This window comes from Neophocaena asiaeorientalis, unplaced genomic scaffold, assembly GCF_003031525.2.
Source record: "Neophocaena asiaeorientalis asiaeorientalis breed wild unplaced genomic scaffold, Neophocaena_asiaeorientalis_V1.1 scaffold760, whole genome shotgun sequence".
In the NCBI taxonomy this organism is placed as follows: Eukaryota; Metazoa; Chordata; class Mammalia; order Artiodactyla; family Phocoenidae; genus Neophocaena; species Neophocaena asiaeorientalis.
Window position 1 is genome coordinate 27,398 of NW_020174640.1, and position 16,121 is coordinate 43,518.

General features: G+C 42.8%; 2 protein-coding genes across 2 annotated transcripts in view; both read right to left on the reverse strand.

The window, feature by feature from the left end:
- Window positions 1-3,195, reverse strand: part of LOC112408522 (transcription initiation factor TFIID subunit 1) — a gene marked incomplete at its 5' end in the record, with an annotated part of 30,514 nt that extends 27,319 nt beyond the window's left edge. Inside the window, 3 exons of the mRNA XM_024758115.1 lie at window positions 1,582-1,692; window positions 1,764-1,890; window positions 2,908-3,195. Of these exons, the coding sequence (XP_024613883.1) occupies window positions 1,582-1,692; window positions 1,764-1,890; window positions 2,908-3,195 (526 nt within the window). The remainder of the gene's footprint in view (window positions 1-1,581; window positions 1,693-1,763; window positions 1,891-2,907) is intronic.
- A 3,135-nt stretch (window positions 3,196-6,330) lies between these two features.
- On the reverse strand, window positions 6,331-14,337 carry LOC112408528 (rho-related GTP-binding protein RhoG-like). Its single transcript, XM_024758122.1, has 2 exons — window positions 14,231-14,337; window positions 6,331-9,966 (listed from the first exon to the last, which is right to left on the reverse strand). The coding sequence occupies exon 2, from the start codon at window positions 9,949-9,951 to the stop codon at window positions 9,376-9,378; it is 576 nt and encodes a 191-aa protein (XP_024613890.1). The 5' UTR covers window positions 9,952-9,966; window positions 14,231-14,337; the 3' UTR covers window positions 6,331-9,375.
- Window positions 14,338-16,121: the final 1,784 nt, after the last annotated feature.

Below are 16,121 nucleotides of genomic sequence, written 5' to 3' on the forward strand. Positions count from 1 at the left end.
AATTCACCTCCATGAAGCCTCTTCTAATGACCTCCATCTACTTCTAATTATTCCAAAGAAACACCCTTATCAATCAAGCCGTGTGAAAGGGCCAATGCCAGGGAAGGAGGAAGCTAAGGGCATAGATGAAGGTACCCTCAGAGGACAAGAGAACCTGGAAATGAGCTTCCCACAGTACTGAGACTCTATCAAATACAGCATCCTCCTTTTCCAGGAGGCCAGCTCACACAACCCAACTAAGAACCCCCCACCTATCCTCTTCCTTACCATCCCTAGCCAAGACAACAAATCCAAAACTGAAAACTATAACATGCCCTGAAAAATCAGATCTGCTACCACCTCCCCCTCAGCCTAAGTCAGGGTGCTCAAACAAATAGTTATGCTTTTGACTTAGCTAGTCCGGCAGCCCTTCAAAATTAAGTATAACACTCTACGCAGAAATATAAGCTGGCAACTGGTTTATGTCTTATTATGAATAATTATGTTTTGCAGTCATTTATCTCACCTTCCCCAAATGATAACATATCCCTGAAAGTAAGGCCTGTATCTTCTATTTTTCCAGGTTACTTCTTGTGTATGTGGTACAGTTAATTCTCTTTATATAAAAAGCATCCAAATATATTAACTGGCTCTGAAGAAACTAAGTTCAGCTCTTTACCAAGGTTTTACCTATACTTCTCAGCAGCCTGAAATCTAATTCAAAGAGATGAATAATGAATTAACAGTGAACAACTTCATACAAAAGTCCCAAACAGTGAAAGGTAGTACAGGGCAGTGGAAAGAATGAACTAGGATCAGCAAGTCTAGGTTCCAAACCACAAAGCCGAGCTACTCAAAAATCAGAAAATGGATTTTATTATCTTTGTACTTTACTATCACAGTTTATAACACATAACAGGTGCTCAATGCCTAATAAACTGAAATGCTGAATTAGTCAAGGTCTGCCACTAGTAACTACAGAACTTTTGATAAAGTTCCACATTTTATTCAAGTTTTCTGAAGTTCCAGGTTTCCGTATCTATGATGAGGTTAAGAATAATCCCTAAAACCCCTTCAAACTCTGACATTTTGATTCTATAATGTAGCACCTTATACCAGGAGGAAAACCCATGTTGTGAGCAAGCATTAGGCGCACTGTGTCGGCATACAGGTAGTGAGTGATTAACAGAAGCTGAGCCCGATAAATACATGTGCTTGTTTATATACAACATAGCACACTTAATCTTTCTTCAACTACCAATTCCTTGAGGGCAAAGACTGAGCTTAAATAGCATCTAAAACAGTACTGTGAACCCCATAGGTACTCAAATACCAGATGATAAGAAGAAAAGAATTATCATCCTTATTTGGCATTCACCAAGAATTTGGGACTAACCAGTATGAGGAATAAAAGCCTGAGTATAGTAACGCTGCCCCAGAACACAAAAGAGGACAGCAGCTATTTGGAACTGAGCTGACAAAGGGAGAGAAGCAAAGACATAAAGAGCAGAAGCAATGACAGAAAGCTTGGATAGAAACAAACTGGACTACACAGCAAGAAAATGTACTGGAGTGCTCTTACTTATGGCACCAAAGAATCACCTGCATGGCAAAGGGGCTGCAAGGTCCCCATTGTTTGCTGGTATCTTCGGCTTTCATCTTCTGCTACCTCATTAATGTCTGAATAGTCCACAGCATCTTCTGTACTCCTGAACAGATAATTCCCACTGAAAAGTACATGTACAGTAAGTGGCTAGCCTCCTCCCCCACCTTCCTCCCCATGACCCAGACTTCACCTTCATCATTTACCAGGGCACCATCAGTCCCGATCAATTCTTCATTTGCTGTGAGTTCAGTGATCAGGCTGCCCAGACCCAAAGCTCCCAAGCCTGCCAAGCGCTTCTTACACTCCTGAAAAAGGGACAACACCAGAATCAAAGACAATACCTAAACCTAAGTTTGCCACACCACAAGGCTTATTTCCCAGATCCACGACAAAGCTATAAATCCATCTGAAAAACGACTCGGCAGCGTGCTAAAAGCAGCATCATATCTGAGAACTGTAAAGTACATCTTCCACTAAACTCCACATTGATCAGATCTTTATTAACACGTCATGTCCAATTTCATCACCATCCTTTAAACTAATGTAAGGAAAGATTATTCAAGGAATCCCCACCAAGACTACATAAGCGGAACAGCAGTTGCCTGAACGAAGGCTAAGGAAACTGAGGTCATTCCGATCAGAGAACGCAAGGCAAGAACTTTACCGCTGTCTCTATTGTGTGTTGCAGGGAATGAGGAATATTGGTATTTTCTCCTTGGGGAGACGAACTTAAATGAAGCTAGGTGAGTGTCAGGCGCAAGAAACTATTTCATGAATGTCAGTGAACGGTGGGAAAACTATGTAAGAAGTGCACTGGGACCAGAAGGAGTCTGCCCTGGATAGTTTGAACACTGGCTGTTCTAAGAACTGGGACCTGAACCACGTGATTTGGTGCAGGTCCTGTCCTCTCGCTCTAGAGCCACCTCTAGCCAGCGATGGCACAAACGCAGTTTCAATAATCTCCAAAGTTCTCGTAGCAAAGGTTTGAAAGCACTCTCACTAGGTTAAGCTGCTATTTTTCCATCTAACTAGCTCCAAAGCCACCCATATCAGCGCCGCTGACGTCCCAGAGCTTGCCTACTGTTCTCCTCTCTTGTCTCCACCCTCGCCCAAACTGAGCCCCCTCGCACTCCGTTACTGCACAATCTACTAGCATGGCAACCGCTTCTCCGGTCCTCTTCGCGTACGTTAAGTGCGCCCTCTCACTGGGGGACGGCCGCATCGCCCTCTTTTTCCAGTTCCTAAGACCACTCAACTCTCGTCACTCCACCTTTTCCTTAGCCGATCCACCCCCAGCTCTATCCCCACGCCCATCCCCTCACATCATCCAAGACGCTTTCCCCCTCCAGCTGCCCGGCTCCGTTAATGTTGCCGAAAAGGAAACCGGCTAAAGAAAATGGGCCGCCTCCAGCGGAATCTTCATCGCTGTCCGTGTCTGACATGATGGCGGCGTCGACGCGGGCAGCCACTACGGGGAAGAGGAAACCCCAGCCCTGTCCCATAGTCCGGAAATAAACTGTCATGTCGACCAGAAGTGACTCACAGAGTTCAGTGACCCTACCAGCCGGATGCGGAATAAAGAAAAACAGAACCGGAAAGGCCGCCAGTCCTACGAGAAAGGAGAATTGGTGTCACTACATGACTAGAGGCTTTTGATTGGACTATACGCGATCAGGAGGCTGGATCTGTGAAAAGCGGTTAGTCAGAGAAAACGTTCGCTCCCGCCCCCTTCCACTTATCTAAGCAGGAGCTGTCTCAGGGCACTGGGGGGGAGAGTGCTTCCTAGGTCACGTGATCTACGTACTGGTAACCGCAGGTAACCACGCCACAGGACACGGAAGTAAAGATTAGAACCGGTTTTTCTCGTTTATGTTGTCTCCTCCTGTGCTGTTTCGTTCCAAAGAGAAACTGGCAGTGTGCCAAAGGTACCTTTGCAGTTAGTTGTTTTGAATTGAAATTTACCCTTAGAAATGGATTTCCTCCCCCCCCCCTTTTTTTTTCGGGAAATGTGAAACTAAAAGATAAAACGAACAGGCGAACCTTCACCTAGATTCACAGTTTTAACATTTTGCTAGGTTTGTTTTCCTGAACCATTTAAAAGTGGGTTACAGATATCGTGATTCTTCACCCCTAAAAATACTTTTTTCTACACAACCACAATACCATTAGCACATATTTAAAACTTAACATTAATTCAATATCATTTAACATACAGTCCGTATTTAAATTTCCAAAATTGTCCTAATTGGAGCATTTTACATTTCAATCCGGGATCCACTCAAGGTTCATGCATTGTATTTGTTTATCTCCCTTTAGTCTCTCAATCCAGAATCGACCAGCTTTTTTCTTTGTGTTGCATGACCGTACGTATTTAGAAGAATCCAGGGAAGTTGTCTTGAAAACATTCTATATGCTGAATTCGTCTAATCTTTTCTTCAAAGTGATTCCGGTTAAATATCTTACCGGTCATCAGAAGGCACAATGTCAGGTTGTCCCAATGTTGGTGATGCTAAATTTGATCACTTCAAAAAGGTGTCCACCAGATCTCTCCGTCGCAATGACACATTTTTCCTTTTGTATTAAGTAAATAACCTATGGGGTGGTACTTTGAAATTCTGTGAATATTCTGTTCCCTATCGCCCTTGCACCCAAAGGTTTTAGCATCCGTCGATGATCCTTGCCTGAATCAATTACATTGGAAGAGTGCAAAAGGGTGATTTTTCTAATTCTTAATTCCTTCTACATTTATTAACTGGACTTATTCAGTAAAGAACTTTCCCTTTTCTTATCTCCTTTCTTGTATTTTTATTTTAATGTGTTACAATCTAACACCATCATCATCCTTTTTGATCTTCAAACTGTTACAGATTTGTCCAATGGTTACCACTTCACTCTGGCTCCTGTGTCCTTTTGACATGACCCCAATTAGTCTTTGAGCACTTCCTTGCTTTTTGGCACAAGATGTTCCAGGCTCACTCTGTGCATTCCCTGTCCTGGATCTGATATAAGCCATTTCTCCAAGGAGCCCTGGTTCCTTTTAGTGGGGAATGGTGTTTAGAAACGGGGGCATCCAGCGGCTAAGACTCCGCCCTCCCGATGCAGGGGGCCCAGGCTCGATCCACATGCAGCAACTAAGAGTTCGCGTGCTGCAGCTAAAGATCCCGCGTGCCACAACTGAGACCCGCCACAGCCAAATAAATATTTTTTTTAAAACAAAACTGGGTCATCATTGCTTGTAGGCCCTTTCAGTGGAGAGAGAGAAAAATTTTAAATGAATGAGTTTATACTAATACCTTCGATTCAAATCTAATACCACAGGGTTCTCCCTCGCCGTTCCCCATTTCATATTTGTTATCTTGCTTCTCTTACAATGAAAACTGTGGTTCCTAACACCAATATATTACTCTTTGCAGAATTACAAGACCAATACCACTACCAGCAATTAACCTAAGTAAGGTTCAGAAGTTCTTCGCAGTTTTCTGTCCTTAGACTATATCCTATTAAAAATTACGTGAATCTTTTTTTTTCCTCTGTGGAGTTGTTTCCGTTTGTATTCAACTTTAGGATTTGCTTTTATTGTCCTTTTTAATAAAAAGGATAAAAATTTTATAAAATTTTTATTTTTAAAAAATGTAAACTTTTACATGGTTCAAAGTCAAAACTATTTAGAAAGCTATTTCCAGAGAAGTCTTGCTCCCATGCCTACGCTCTCTGCCCATTGTCACCCACTCCCTGTAACCATTTTCATTAATTTCTGGTTTATCCTTCGTTTGTTATTTTTTCAATTGAGGCGTAATTGACATTAACATTAGTTTCAGATGTACAGCATGATTTGCTATTTGTATTTCCTTTTTCTTTTTGAAAATATATGCAAATGAGTATGTTCTTATCTCTTCTTTTTCGTTATATACCCATGTATTGTTTGATTCCGTTTATATGAAATGTTCAGAAAAGACAAAGATTAGTGGTTGCCTAGGGCTGGGGGTGGGAACGGGGATTAACCGCATGAGGGATCTCTTTGGGGTGATGGAAGTGTTCTCAAACTTAATTTTGGTGATGGTTGCATGACTCAGTAAATTTACTAAAAATCATTAAATTGTACACTTGAAATAGGTGAATTGTACAGTATGTAAATTATACCTCAATAAAGCTGTTTTTAAAAAAACAAAACATGGTTTTGCACTTCTTTACTCACCAGCGCTATTTACAGTTGCCAGCCAGGATTGGGGGGGGTTCTTTGTGTTTTTTTTGGGGGGAGGAGATCGAACCCACTCCCCCAGCAGTGAAGGCACAGAGTCCTAACCACTGGACCACCAGGGAATTCCCTAGTTCATTTTTATAACAAACGGGAAGATTTTTCTGAGATAACTGGAAGAGGCAAAAAATATTAAATGATATATCTTATCTTCACAACCCAGCCCCTAGCACAGTCAAGCCTGTAACACAGTAGGAGCTTGGTAATTGTTTACTGAATGTAGTGTAATAAGTGAGGAAAATCACCAACAGGGAACTAACTGGTCTGTCATTATTGCAAACCAGGAAATGAAGCTAAATCCTGGGGATGAATAGGTAGGGGGTGGGCAGGAACTAGACAATCAATGTTAGCAGGGCAGACAGTTCCTTACCCTGATTATCTGATGTAGAGAAATAAGCACAGCTACACATAGGTGCCATGTGCAGTATGACAATTATAGTTATTTCATCCTTTGCAAGCTGAAAAGCATTTAGAAACAAAGCAAAGGGGTGGTGGTGAGGAATTGCTTTGATTTTTAGAAAGCAATGGACCCAGTAAAATCAGAAAAGTGTATTACTCTTCCTTATGAATAATTTAAAAGTGATATTAGCATGTTAGTCTTCCTACAAATTCCTTTCAAGTATAAAAACCAAGATGTCAGTTTATGCTTAAGACTACTAAATCAGACCAATACAAAACCACTCTCTCAGACTAGTGGATCACACCTCCATTTATTAGAGGACACAAATTTGCCCAAACCAAACCCAGGCTTACGTTTGGGAATTTGCCAGGCAAAGGGAGAGCAGGAGGCACTATTAAATTAAAAGCCAACTTAAAAGATTTCAGTAGCTAAATAGAAAGTTCCCAGAGACCCAGGTGACAGCCATGTTTCTAACCCCTTTGAACCGTGAAGTCCTGTGAGCACCCAAGGCGGCATCAATCAGAACATCCTGAGACTGGAATACACTTTCATTTGGCTGCCTTTGGGAAAACCCAGTGACTCTACCCAAGGGCAGTGGGCACAGTGCCCAGAAGCCAGTTGACTTCTACGGTGGCCACGTTACTGTAACAGCAGCCCCACTTTCCAAAGTGCTACTGGGCCTTAGTTGAGGAGGTCCACCCTCACCCTCTTCCAGTTGACTCACTTCTCATACAGAATCCCTGCCACCCCCAGGAGGCCCTGAGTCACACACTGGAAAACAGATACAGTACATTGGACCTGAGATAGAAGGCAAGCGCTGGACAACAGTATTCATCCTGGATCCTCCACAGCTTTAGACAATCAGCAGTGTAGAAATATACACCAGTGAAGTACTATGTGAAGCGGAGGTACAGTCATGAAGGAAAAAGAAAACAAAACACTAGTCCACCGTGAGGGGAAAGGCAACCAGAAGAAAAGGAGGAAGAATAGAGAATTTACATAACCATTTTTAGAAAATATTTATTTATTTATTTTGGCTGCACCAGGTCTTAGTTGAGGCAGGCGGACTTCTTAGTTGCAGCAGGCGGGATCTAGTTCCCCAACCAGGGACCAAACCCGGGCCCCATGCATCGTCAGCGCAGAGTCTTACCCACTGGACCACCAGGGAAGTCCCTACATAACCTTTTATCTTCTGTCAATACTTGATATTTGACGTCCAGTTTCCAGGTTCTCCAAGAGTAGGGTTGCCAGATTTAGCAAATAAAAATACAGGATGCCCCATTAAATTTGAATTTCAGATAAACAGCAAATAATTTTTTAGTGTAAGTGTGTCCCAAATATTGCACGGAACACACTTATACTAAACAATTATGGTATTTTATCTGGCAACCCTATTCAGGAGGTTCAGTTAGCCTGAGGTTACTCTGATCATATCCCGTCAAAGAGCAACAGCATGATGATTCCAGAGCGAAGCTCAGGCACTCCACCCACCCCAAGGGGAGTTTTAGCTCCATTTCCCAAACTCTCAAAAATCCCATGCTGTTCTGGCAGGGTGAGAGGATATGTGCACGGTGGAGTTGTCAACCACTATTTGCCAGGTAGAGAAGTTAAGGTTTCCTTCCATATCAAATGAAGAAGGTCAAAAATACAACTAGGGAGAAGGAGCAGCAGGCCCGCTGGGATATGGAATCTGACTCCTTCCACCCTGAGAGCAGGCTGAGCAACTCCAGCAACACCACCACAAGGGCGACGACAGCCCTGCGGCCTGGAAACCCAACGTACCCCAGCTCTCTTGGAGCAACCTCAAAAGGCACACAGGGCTGAACAAACACACAGGGAGATACACAGAGGCGGGAGGAACGGGAAGAGAGCAAGGTAGTCTTTATAGTGACTCAGACGAATGACAGCAGAAGAGAAGTATCAGAGGGAATCACAGAACCCCTTGACAGTGACTGGCAGGACATTTTATTTCGTTGGTCGTTTCATTGGTTTTATTTAGGGGGGTTAATCTTCAGTGGTCTTTCCTTCAAGCGGAAGGATGATGAGAGAAAAAAGAGCCACACAGAAGCCTCAGAGACACAGCTCTTCAGAGGGACTGTTCATTACACATCACCGTGCCTATTGTGCTAGCAGAATCCAAGAGCAGATCTGAACATCAGATCCCACAGCCAATATACTATCGTGACTAAGTACCAAACCCACCTCCTGAGGATGGAAGAGGAACCAATAACAAGGCCACGGCTGGTAAACATTCCTCTCAAAGGCAATGAAGAGGGAAACAGCACAAAGAACAGGACCACAGTATGCTTTTTTCACAGTCTCCGCCATGAGAATTCCCAGTCCCTTGTAATCCAGCATCTCTGAAACTGTGTTCCCAGAGATGTTAATAGGTGTTGCATGGGGCCAAAAAACAAAAGTTCAGTGAAATAAGTTTGGGAAATATTGCATACTTATTAAAAGTTATAACTTCCTGCAGTAGAAGAAACTATTCGGCATTATTTAAATCACTGGTTCCTGCCTTATTTGACCACAGAACCCTTTTAAGAAACATCTATTACCATCTCACAGAACTCTAGAAATGCTGCTTAACCATTATTGCAAAAATATCTCCTCTCAAGAATGGAAAGAGCATGTCAACATTGGGAACACCCAGGAATCACACATAAGATGGTTTCCAAAAATTAGTATATCAGAAAGCTTAAGGCAATGATTTGAAAATTTGGAGAACCTCGTCCTTCTGTGAGGCACTTGCTCAACGGTAAATACAGCCAGGAACGCTGAAATTAGATTTTAAACAGCCAAGCAAAAGCCTACAAACAACAGTGCTAGGCTGCTCTGCTTAGTCGTGGCCTGGCCAGGACAGAAAAGAACAGCACTTGGTGGCATCTCCTCTTACCACTTCGACAGGAGAGACACACACACTCACTCTCTCAAACTTCCTCCAAAAGGTTCAGACCAAACTTCAAAGCAGCCAAGTGCAAACTAGCCTCTCCTTGTTCCTCCAAAAGCTGAATAACCTGGAGTCTAGGGTTTCCAGGGGAAGAGATAAGTGGCTCACACTGGCATTGTTAAATGCTGTCAAAGGAATTCCCCCTTATTCTCCTTAGGTGTAGTCCCCAAGCAGCACCCCAAAAGCTATAAGAGGACACACTTCTTGCTGTTCTTCTTTGTGGCAGGGTAAAGCACAGCCCGGACAGCTTCTGAAAATACCTCATGGACCCCATCCTGCATCAGGGCTGAACATTCCAGATACTTCACAGCCCCCACCTGCTTAGCCAGGGAAGTGCCTTGCTGAGGAGTTGTGGGCACTAGGCTCTGTTCCTTCAGCTTCTTCACTGTCTCAATGTCACTTCGCAGGTCCCTCTTGGTGCCTACCAGCAAAACAGGTACATTGGGGCAATGATGGGAGACCTCTGGGTACCACTTATGCCTCACATTGGCATAAGAAGATGGGTTGCCAATGGAAAAACAAATGACGAAGATATTGGTCTGGGGGTAGGAGAGTGTTCGCAGTCGGTCATACTCCTCTTGGCCAGCTGTGTCCCACAGGTTCAGGCTGACGATCTGGCCGTCCACAGATGTCTGGGCACTATAGTTGTCAAAGACAGTAGGGATATACTCCTCGGGAAAGGCGTTTGTTGTGTAACTGATGAGGAGGCAGGTCTTACCTACAGCCCCATCTCCTACAACCACACATTTAATCGTCTGCATTCTTCCCTTGGAGTCCTACAGACAAGAGAGAAAGAAAGAATGTTCACAGACGTCTGGTTAATTTAGGGAGCCTAAGCCGTATAAACATTTCTCTCTGAGAAGAAAGAAAGGAGGTGAGACCCCCCCCACCGCCACCGCCACTTGCCTGGCCTCTTAACACTATGGAAGAGTCAGCTGCGAAAGGTTGCAGAGGGCAAGAATTCTTACCGTGGAGTCCATGGACTGCTAGAGGATAAGCTTCAGTAGATTCTAGAAGCCACCTCTGCAGTTGTGTGCAATATTATGTGCATAAGGAAATTTTTCTGGAAAGAAGATCCAAAGCTGTCATCAGACTCTCAAAAATGACTGTGAGCCCAACAAGATAGGTATTTATGTTGCAGTATCATCATAAGGTCTGCATATACAGTATCAAAGGTTCTAAAATATAGCAGATGCTAAATAAACGTTAACTAATTAAAAAACAAAAAAAAATTGGTATAGAAAGAAGGTTCCCAAGGTTGAAACGAAAGGAAACATGTCTCTTACTTTGGGTCTGTGGCTATAGACTCAGCAAAGGAACACTCTGTTCCTGAAAAACAGTGACATCATAATATTGGAGAGAAAGGTAGGCCAGTCAGACTCAGCCATATAGAGAAGTGGCTAAGAGTCCAGACTCTGAAGTCAGACCTCCTGGAGTCAAAACCAGTCCTCTCTTTTCCTAAGCTTTGTGAAACTCGGGCAAGTTTTTAACCTGAAGCTTACATGAAAGAATGCATGTGCTGTACTTATTAGTGCCTGCCACATAGGAAGTACTCATTAAGTGTTATAAGCTACTATGACTTCACAGAAATTACTAATCTGCCGGGGAAGGCAAAAGTTCTATAATGTGAGTACAATGCTAGACAAACCAGGGGGTCTCACCCCTTCCGACCTTATCTGAGTAAAACTACAGGCCATAACACCACTATATTCTCGTCCATTTCTTCATGAATCAAGTATTTGCGAGTTACTGGTACAACACAGATGATCTCCAAGGAGCATGTTTACTATGAGCTCCCATGTCTGTATCCCCTTATTAATATTCTGTCAATGCCCTACTGTGTCAGTGCCTCCACAGCACTCCATTTTCTTTAGCTTCTTAACTAGTACCCTAATTTCAGATCCAATCCTCACAGCACTAACTTCAAGTGTCCGAACATGGAGGAAAGGGGACACATTATCATATGTATTTGATTATGGAAAAAAATTTGAGAATCAATTAGTTTCTCACCTTGGGAATGTGGGGGAATAGACACATTCCCCCATCCTGCTGTCTTATTAGCTAAGGTCTATATTAGGTCCATATCATAGACAAAAACCAGACAAAACAAAACAGCTCATTTTGGGTCAAGGTATAAAAAAGTTGGCCTTCTCAGCATGCTTCGCACAGGCCCGCTAGGGGTAGCTCTCTCCTCATACAGCCAGCTCTGCCCAGTGAGGCGTTCCACCTAGAAGGCTTCCTTTCCTTGGCACAGGTCCCACAGCTAAAAGTCCAGAGCCTGATTCAGCTCTAGTAGGCAATCATCCCAGAAGACTCACTGACCATAGCTGTCTTTTTCCATCTAGGAATACGCATGAGGATCAAACACACAAGGTCAATGGAAACAGGGCAAAGTCACCACCACACTCCTTGAGAATAGCCTTCCTTGACTTTCCCAGTTTGGATTAATTTCTTTTGCCTCTGATAGCAATCACTCCCTGTACAACTCATCTTTCCAGCCGCCTCTAGGTATCATCCGGTGTCTCTGCTCAAAGTGACAACAGTGCATCTGAGGGGGTTGCTGAACCAGAGCAAAACTCTTAGGCACAAAGACCGTTTTGCATCCCAAGTTCAGCTCCTCACCTCTATAACTAGGAAGAGCCATCTACACTCTTTTCTACTTGTTTACGTCTACCAGTACTCCTGGTATATATAATAAATACCAGGCCTACATGATGAAATGCACCTAGAACATCCCAGGTCTGAACAAAACCAAAACATCCTCACCTATAGCAAACTCTCAAAGAAAGGGAAGGTTCAGCAGAAGTGGGGGGGCTGCTTTGTACAGCTGACTCATTCATTCAGCCCACATATTCATTATACGATTTTCTCTGCTTGTGTGTATATTTGAAATTCTCCATATTTAACAAGTTTAAAAATAAGACTAAAAAATATAATCCAAGAGAATTGAAGACAGGATCTCAAAGAGATAATCGCACACCCACGTTCATTGCATCATTATTCACAATAGCCAAGAGGTGGAAGCAACCTAAATGTCCATCGATGGATAATGGATAAAGAAGAAAAAAAAATATATATATATATAATTCAGCCTTAAAAAGAAAAATGAAATCTTTTCATACACTACAACATGGATGAACCTTGAAGACATTAAGCTAAGTGAAATAAGCCAGTCACAAAAAGCCAAATATTGCATGATTCCACTTATATGAGGTATCTAGAATAGTCAAATTCATAGAAACAGAAAGTAGAATGGTAGTTGCCAGGGGCAGGGGGAGGGGAAAATGGGTAGTTGTTTAAGGGGTATAGACTTACAGTTTTTCAAGATAAAAAAATTCTAAAGATCTATTGCACAAAAATGTGCATATAGTTACTGTACTGTACACTTTAAAATGGTTAAAAATACTAAAAATAAAAATAATACTTTTTAAAGGGCTGGGAACTCTGAGAGAAGGCTAGGAGTTACAAGAGAGAGGCAAATATTCTGTTTATCACCCATATGAGAAAAGCTTGTTTCGTTCGGCTCCAGCATCCAGCACAATGCTGTCCGGTTACAGATCACCCACAGCTTTTCCCTCATCACCACCACTATCCACACACTCTCCCAGGCACTACTATGCACAATGCACTGCTAGGAGAGACTCAAAGAAGGGTTAAAAAAAAAAAGAACGATGATAGAAGTTTATAGTCTTAGGGTAAAGGCAGGACTTCTATAAAAAGGTAAACAATAATACACAGTAAAGCATGGTCCAGAGAAAAATAAGTTGCTCTGAGGAAACAAGGGGAAATTAAAAACTGAGAGAGCCTGTTACAGGCATTGTGTAAAATAGTTTCACATATCTTATTTAAGCTTCATAGTAGCACTGTAAAGTAGACATCACCTCAGCTCAGAGATCATTAAATATGCCTCTAGGATTGGAAATTGGAAGAGGCCTGGAGCTGCAGAGACCAACACCTCAGAAGGCATTCACTTTTAACCTTGGAATTACAGTTTCTTCTAAATCTTCCATTCTCATCTGACAAAGCATCCTTCTTCACATGTACATTTCCCAGCAGTCACTTTTGTCCTAGGTTAGAGGCACAACATAAAAGACCCCATAACTGGACTTCCCTGGTGGCGCAGTGGTTAAGAATCCGCCTGCCAATGCAGGGGCACGGGTTCGAGTTCTGGTCCGGGAAGACCCCACATGCCGCGGAGCAACTAAGCCGGTGTGCCACAACTGCTGAAGCCGGGGCGCCTAGAGCCCGTGCTCCGCAACAAGAGAAGCCACTGCAGTGAGAAGCCCGCGCACCCCAACGAAGAGTAGCCCCCGCTCCCGCAACTAGAGAAAGCCCGTGCGCAGCAACGAAGACCCAACGCAGCCAAAAATAAATAAATTTAAAAAAAAGACCCAGTAGCAGTAAAGACAAGAATGTAGCTCAGAGTATTACTATTTCTAGCACATTCTCCCCCCAAGTCTCACCCTTTCCAAAAGTCAAACCCACTTGAAATCACTCTAACTTTCTGAAACTAAGACAATTCAGCAGAAGACCCTCATTTTTATTTACTACTTTCTGCAACTTAGTTATCTACTAAATCCGGGAAGCTTTTTCACATTGAAGACTGACTTTTTGGTTCAAGTCCAGTCAAAGACACCCCAGGGCGAAGGAAGCCATGTGAACACTCCCCAACCCGGAGCCAGGGAAGACTATCCTGCGCTTGGAAACTTAACCAGGGAGGCAATTCTAGTGACCCATCGATAGCCACCGCAAGCCCGCTCGGCCTTTCCCTCACATCCTTTCCACCAAGGGTCCTTGGTTCTGGGACTTCAGATGGACTCGTGAGCCTGGGACAGAGAGGTGCCTCACGTCGGATTCACAAATAGGAAGAGCTGGCTCGATCTCCCCCGCTATACATACAACTCATCCCACTCTCAAATCCCTTCCATCCAAGGAGTGGCTCATATACTAAGGTAACCGTCCCGGGGATGGGGAGACTCGAAGAGAAAAGAGCGGATGAGGGGGCCGCCTGGCGGGGAGGTGATTCTCCATAAGGATTACCCGGCAAAGTAGTCGTCCTCCCGCGCTGTTAAACCGCAGCTAGCAGAGCCTCCCAGGCGTCTCTCGCTGGGCTGGGCAGGCTCGGCGGGCTCGGCGCCACATCCGGGCAGCTACCGAGTCCCGCCCCCGTCGTCGGACGCAGTCTCCCTCCGGTGCCCCGCGACCTCCTGGGAAATGGAGTTCTAGCGCCCGCCGCGTGCTCTGCAAGTCGTTGGCTTCTAAACTACACCTTTGGGTAATCAAGGATCTCTGGGGTGCCAGTTCCTCGGTTCGGAGGTCCCCGAGCTTCACATTTCCCGTGACAAAGTGAGGCCGCTTCCTCCTCCCCAGACCGCTGTTTTCTCCTCAAGGCAAATATTAACAAAAAGAGGCAGTCAGGGAACTGAAAAAGTGTTAGTAAAAACGGAGGCGATAAAAGAAAATGTGGTAGTGAGTTAAGGTAGCTGTCACCATATATTAGTTTGCATTTTCTAGAGTTTTATATAAATGAAATCATACAGTATGCACTCTTTTTTTAACAGCTTTATTGAGATATAAATTCACATACCATACAATTCACTCACTTAAATTGTACAATTCAATAGTTTTTGATATATTACATTATTAATTTTTAAAAATAGTAGTAAATATATATAACAAAATTTGCCATTTCAACCATACAATCCAGTGGCGTTAAGTACATTCGCAATGTTGTGGAACCATCGCCCTTGTCTATTTCTGAAACTTTTTCATCACCCCGAATAGAAACTCTGTACCCACTAAGCAATAGCTGCTCATTCCCCTCTTCCCACAGCCCCTGAAAACCAACCTCTAATCCACTTTCTGTCTCCATGAATTCGACTTTTCTAGCTACTATTCATCTATTGATGGACATTTGGATTGTTTCCAACTTTTGACTATTGTGAATAATGCTGCAATGAACACTGGTGTACAAGAATATGGTTTTGTTGATTTTTCTCTATTGTTTGTTTTCTATCTCACTGATTTCCACTTTGATCTTCATTATTTTTGTTCTTTGAGTTTTATTTGCTCTTCTTTATACTGAAGTGAAAGCTGAAGCTATTGTTTTGAGACTTCCTTCTGTTCTGATATAGGTGTTTAGTGCTTAAAAATTACCCTGTAACTTGTTTCAGCAGAATGTCATGAATTATACGGTGTGGTTTCATTTTCATTCAGTTCAAAATATGTTCTAATTTCTTTTTTGATTTCTTCTTTGTCCCATGTGTTGTCTAGAAGTGGATTAGTTTTCAAATATTTGAGGATTTTCCAGAGATGTTTCTGTTATTGATAGGTAATTTAAATTCCATTATTCATATTTTGTGTGACTTGAATCCTTGCAAATTCATTGAGACTTGTTTTGTGGCCTAGAATATAGCCTATCCTGGTAAATACTCCATGTACACTTGAAAAGAATGTGTACTTTGCTGCTATTGGGTGGACTGTTCTATAAATGTCAACCAGGTCAATTTGGTTGATAGTGTTATTTACTTCTACTATATCCTTGCTCATTTTATGCCTACTCGTTCTATCAGTTATTAAGAGTATTGAAATCTCTGACTTGAATTGTGGATTTGTTTATTTCTCTTTGCAAGTTTATCAGTTTTTGATTCATGGATTTTTTTTTTTTTTTGGCCATGCCACGCAGCGTGTGGGATCTTAGTTCCCGGACCAGGGATCGAACCCGCACCCCCTGCAGTGGAAGCGCAGAGTCATAACCACTGGACAACCAGGGAAGTCCATGATTCACGTATTTTGTAGGTCTTATATTAGATGCACAAGCGTTTAGAATTGTTATGTCCTCTTCATTAATTGACCCCTCTATCATTATGAAATTACCTTCTTTTTTTTTTTTTTTTTTTTTTTTTTTTTTTTGGTACACAGACCTCTCACT

Bases quoted from the DNA above. Each gene is read 5' to 3' on its own strand.
- LOC112408528 (XM_024758122.1), bottom strand. From the start codon at position 9,951: ATGCAGACGATTAAATGTGTGGTTGTAGGAGATGGGGCTGTAGGTAAG.